The sequence below is a fragment of the Macadamia integrifolia genome, chromosome 9, assembly GCF_013358625.1.
Source record: "Macadamia integrifolia cultivar HAES 741 chromosome 9, SCU_Mint_v3, whole genome shotgun sequence".
NCBI lineage: Eukaryota > Viridiplantae > Streptophyta > Magnoliopsida > Proteales > Proteaceae > Macadamia > Macadamia integrifolia.
In genome coordinates, this window is record NC_056565.1 from 14,692,450 (window position 1) to 14,698,412 (window position 5,963).

The window sequence follows — 5,963 nt, forward strand, 5'->3', positions numbered from 1 at the left end:
CAGTTATGATTTTGAGAAGCGCCTCTAACGTGGTGATGACTGCCAGTTGCAGTAGAGCACTGGCCCAAGTCCTGGGGAGAGCTCATGTAATTTTTTTGTTTCAACTGGCCGCCCTCTCCTCTTAGAGCTGGGACGCCACCCCTGATCACCCTCTTGGGCTGCCACCGTAATGGCCTTTGTTTCTCGACAAGAATGACTAAAAGAATTCAAAAAAATAAATAAATAAAAATAAAAATAAAAGAAAAGCCACTTGTCAATTTGAAACACGTGCAAGTAGAACTGTTCAAATTAATGTAAGATAAATATTTTAAGATCTATAAGTAATGGAGCTTTCACTTCATCCACGAAAGTCAAGCGGTGGAGTAGTTGATATTAATTTGCAGCCACTTAAAAACTCACCTCATAGCCCTAAATGCTCTGTTGGATACTCTGAATGCCCTAAATGCTCTGTTGGATACTCTTAGTGCCATTACCTTATACTTATCTTCTTTGCTTTCCATTCCCATCAAAATATAAACATCAACATTAAAAATTTGAATGTCACAGCGGCACAGCCTACACTGTTGACTCATGAATATGAGAGACAGACAGAGAGAGAGTCAAGCCACCATTAAGAGCCATGAAGCAAAGAAGTAAATGTTATATTGGAAAAAGTGTTACAGTAAAGTCACAAAACATATCACTCTCCTCATTAATACTCATCCAAAAGCACCCCCCCCCCCACCCCCTCCCCCTGAACTCACATGATCTCATCACTGAGTCATCAGGACACACTCTCAAGACTGTGTTTGGTTTACATTATCAGAATAAGTTATGGGTCTAAAATGTATTCTGAATTTTTCTCTATATTCTTATTTCAAGAATACATTCTAGACCCAAAATCTATCTCCAAAATGTATATCAAACACAACCCAATTCTCCACACCCCATGGCCATCTCAGACTCTCAGTTCTTACCACCACTTACATCTCCAAACCCACCATGATTTTTCACCAATCCACCCATTAGTCCATTACCCACCTCTACTCTGCAAAAACTAATTAAGTCTATATATAAAAAGAGAAAAAAGAGATTCCAAAAACGTGCGGAACACACGTGCCAAAGCCTAAAACTCACGTGACTTACTCCTTGGTTTCAGAGAGGTAGCAGAGGCATCAGAGGCTAAACCTGATGATGAATACCTTTGCTTTACAGAAGAGAAAAGCCCATTCCAGATCTCTGAGAAAGCTCTGACTATGATCTCATGGTGATAAGGAGAATTTAACTGCAAGAAACGGTCAAGAAGATCTCTTAGATCCTCTCTACTGTAAAGCTCCTTCTCCAGTATCATCTGAAGCATCGATTGCCTGAAATCAAGATACGGGTCATCCGAATCCTTCACCACAGCCACGCTCTCACCGATTCTCCCGAACCCACCTTTAATAGTGTTTGAATTGAAATGGGTTTCTTCTTCTTCTCCTGCTTGTTCTGGTTCTGGTTCCGAATGGGTGGGAGGAGTGGTAGTGTCGAGGTATGGAGAGAAGGAGGTGGTGGTGTAATCATCCTTGTCGTTGATAGAGAATATTCCAACACTTCTGTCGCAGGAGGAGGTGGAAGATGAACGGTAGAGATTGGGTTTATGGTGGTGGTGATTTTGATGAGAAGGTGGTTTGGGCTTTGGTTTTGGCCTGAACGCAGCGGCGAGCTTTGGCCTTCGACACCCACAGCCTATGTTGACTACTACTGTGTTTCCAGTGATCTTCTTCTTGTTGGGTTTGGAAGAAGACGACATTTTGCAGAGAGAGAGAGAGAAGGGAAGAGTTAATGGGTTGAGACTTGAGAGGAAGGGAGTTTAATGAGGCATTTGAGTATTTGAATGAAGGTACGGTAAGGGGGTGGGTGGAAATTTTGCTGCTGCTCCCAGTGTCACTTAAAAGAAATGAAATATTAAAGGGTATTTTGGGAACAAATATTTTACGAATAGAGAAAAAAATGAATTATTCCATTTCTTCGACTACCCCATAAAAGTTCGTACTACCCCGTAAAAGTGTGGTGAGGTTTGGCTTATAAATTGCGCATGTGAGATGGTGGGTGCCTTCTTGCCTCCTTCATAATCTTTATTTATGACTTTTATAATTTTTTAAAGTATCTATTGAGATTTCATTTCTTTGGCTGTGAATCTCATCAGAAAGAAAGTTTCCATTACTCAAGTAACAGCAAAATTTCTTTCCTAATGAAAGATTCAAATCCTCACTGTATTGAGAGGTACCAATGAGAGTTTTGGGTCACTCTTTGTTCTGTCCCTTATCTGTCTCTCCTAAGTACAACACCGGATCCAAATGTGGGGGGTGAATTTCTATACTATAAATTATGCATGTGAGAAGGTGGGGGCCGCCATATTTTTTTTTAATGAAAGGTGGAGCCTTCTTGTCTCCTTCATAAACTTTATTTATGATTTTGTTTATCTTATCTTAATGGGGTTTATTTAATGGGTATATTTAAAAGTTAAGTTATTAAATATTGAAGAAGAACTCAAGAAAGTATAAGAAAAAGAAAAAATAAATAAAGTATGGGAGTAAGGGAGTTCACATAGAACTATGGATTTCATTTTATAAAAAGAAGGGATAGGGAGAAGAATGATATTGGGATCAGGTGAAAGCTAAAACCTCGCCGGTGGATGGATTAGCTTTGACATTGTAATATTGTGTCACCTAAAGTGAAGGATTAGTTATGAAACTTATGTATGATAGGACCCACTTCCCATAAGTGGGCCCTTCTCATCTATTGCATTAACCTTCCTCTATTTATTCCCTCACTTTTTCCTAGTTTTGCTTTAACTTTTGGAATTCCTTAGAAGTCTGGAAATCAATTATCCCATGCCCATGCTCTTATAGCTAAAGCTTTCTAGATTAAACTAAACAACTTTTCATATTTTTGATGAGGAAATAGACATTCATTTAGGCTGTGTTTGGTAGCCAAGAGAAGAAAAGAAAAAAAATATATATATATATTTTGTACATTTTTCTTGGGTGAAGAATTTTTCTTTGCATTTGGTATGTCTTCACCTAAGAGAAGATTCACATTGTGAAGTTTTCTTTTGCCTTCTAAAAATATTTCTTGCAAAAAACAGAAGAAAACATGAGAAAATATGAAAAGATAATAAGGCAAAAAATAATGATTACACAATGATTTCCTATGTGCCCATCTCTCTCCTAAATTTCAAAATTTTTTGAATTTTTTTCTTTTTTTTTCTTTTCTTCTCTTAGTTACCAAACATACATAATCTTTTTTATTTTCTCACCATTTCATTTATTTTCTTCTCTTTTTTTTTTCTGTTCTTTTCTAGATTCTTTTTTCCTTTCTTTTCTTTTCTTTTCTTCTCTTGGCTACCAAACATAGCCTTAGGGTCATAAATGTTTTCCATTCTTATTGTATGAAGTCAATAATACCCTCATTATTCTTGGTATCATCTACACACCATTTGATCCCTTGACCATGCCAAAAGGAGAAAAAAGATAACATGGATTAAATAACGGAAACTTCTTAAAAAATTATTTTTAGAATCCATCATGAATGCCCTTAGATTTTAGTTTTTTTAATCAATAAAATAACAGAAAATTAATTAAACTTGTAAAGAAATCGATCTAGTGAGAAACGATTTGGAATAAATTTAATAAATGAATTACTCCACTAGTTTGGATTGACTTAATTATCTTGTCAACTCCAAATTAATTCCAAGGGCAGGGCCAGGGGAGGGGCCATTGATGGAACCTTTTAAAAACTAATAATAAATTACTTCCAGTAATTATGAATCAATTAATGTGAAGTAATTATAAGTTTTTTGGGTAAAGAGTACTTGAAACTGTTTCCCTATTCACTGAGAACAAATTCACAAAATGGGTCAAATTGTCAAAATGAGGGTTGTTGCTAAGGGGACGGTGTAACCTAAGGCAGCTGAGTTGCTTCCACTCAGTTGTGCATTTAGTTACAAAACAAAGGACGCCATTCCTGACTGACTGTACTATCTAAATAACATTATTGACCTAGTGATGGGTGCCCAAGAGTGTCTCTATCCAACCAAGATTTTAAAATTCATCAGAAACAGATAGAAACTCTGGAAAATGAATTCACAAAGAAGTAGGCATTTCAACATCTTTGATTTTTTTGAGATATTAGTCAAAAGTCTTGTAGATCTAACTATAAGAGTTAAGATTCATTAATTTTTCAATATTTTATAAAATCTTATAAAATAAAATTGAGAAGACATATCTTTGATTTTTTAGATTATTCAAAAAGCTTGTACTTGTTTGTAAAGTTACTCCATAAAATATTTTAAACTTTGGTTCATATAAAATTCATTTATTAATTTTGAACTATACATTAAAAAATAGTAAATTACACTTAAGGTAACGAACGTATAGAGAAATTACGCCTGAAGTGGATTTAGTTATGGATATTGGTATCTGGCAATACCGATATGATACTAATCCGGATTGAATCGGTCTAGAATGATCAGCTTTGCCCTTACGTTTCATAAGAAAGTATATTTGTTTTTTTACAATTTTACCCTTAACTCGATACTAATACTATACCAATATGATATTGCCGATCTCAATATCAATACTTAAAACTAGGGGTGCAACAGGGCTAGGTTGGGTTGGGTTTCTTAAAACGCTAGCCCAACCCTAATTCCCCTTAACTGGGCCCAAACCCACCCTGACCCTGATTCAAGGCCGCAAAACTTCAACCCTTGCCCTACCCTTCAGGTTCAGCCCAACTCTTACCCACCCTGATTGGCCCTGGTTTTTCAAGATTGGGTTAGTTATACCCTAACCCTGATTGACACTAACCTTGGTTTACCATCAAGGGCTGGGCATACCATGAACCTGACCCTGTAAAATATGAAATAACTTAAAAATAAAAAATATTCATAATAAATAGGAAATAAAAAAAAATATAAAATTATAAATTTCTTGGTAAAAAAAACAAGAGAAATTGATAAGAAAATATATTAAGGGTTTTGAGGTGTCAATGACTCAATGTCAAACAATATATAAAATTAGGTTAAATTCAGGGTTAACATCAGGATCACAACTAGGGTCAACACCAGGGGCAAAAATCAGGGCCGGGTTGGGCGGGCCAAAGACATCGACCCTTACCGGCCCTGACCCTGACTCAGGGTTAGAAATTTCAAGGTCGGGCCAACCCTTAAGGCCAAAATTTGTAGGTCGGTACTTATTTAGGATCAGGGCGGGCCAAGGGCAGGTTTGGGCTGTCGGGGCCAAACTTGCACCCCTACTTAGATCCATGACCTAAGACACCTCATATTAGATTTATTATGTTCAGGGTACCTCATGTTTTATAAATTTTCTGTTTGGTGTACCTTTTTTATACTTTCAATTTTTCCCATAGAAAAAAAAAATTCCTCTTCTTTTGAAATTTGAATATTTAAAAATCCAAACTGGCTAAAATCCGGGTAGTTTCCATCTCTAATCAGTTAATATAATTTCAAAGTTTTTATCAACATATCTATCCAACTTGAGGGATTGTAGGAATTCAAATTTCAAACAAATTAGTCAGAATTGAATTTGCATATCCTTGATAGAATCTGAACCACCAGCTAAAACAAAGACCTAAAGCTAATAAATATGCATATTATACCGATATACACAGTTACACACTAGGATCTCGGGAGATAAATCTTCAACAGTACTTAAATTTAGAAAATAAGCCACTTGGCTAATATATATATGCATTTGATATCCACCCCCCACCCCAAATAAAATTCAAATTTAAAAATAAATCAGAAATAATTAATATGCATTCAATATCCACCAAACAAAATTCAAATTCAAATTCAAATTTAAGCATCCCGTACTTGAGATCTCAAGATAGCCCATGAAATGGTTTTTTTTTTTTGGATAGATAACTACTAAAGCAAATAGCATGCCATTAGTTACAAGATCCTAAATCAAACAAGGCAC

The 5,963-nt window shown here is 35.8% G+C and overlaps 1 protein-coding gene across 1 annotated transcript; it reads right to left on the bottom strand.

Moving 5' to 3' along the window:
- Window positions 1-616: 616 nt before the first annotated feature.
- On the bottom strand, window positions 617-1,879 carry LOC122089977 (transcription repressor OFP8-like). Its single transcript, XM_042659767.1, has one exon. It carries the CDS (start codon window positions 1,769-1,771, stop codon window positions 1,106-1,108), a length of 666 nt encoding a protein of 221 aa, XP_042515701.1. The 5' UTR covers window positions 1,772-1,879; the 3' UTR covers window positions 617-1,105.
- Window positions 1,880-5,963: the final 4,084 nt, after the last annotated feature.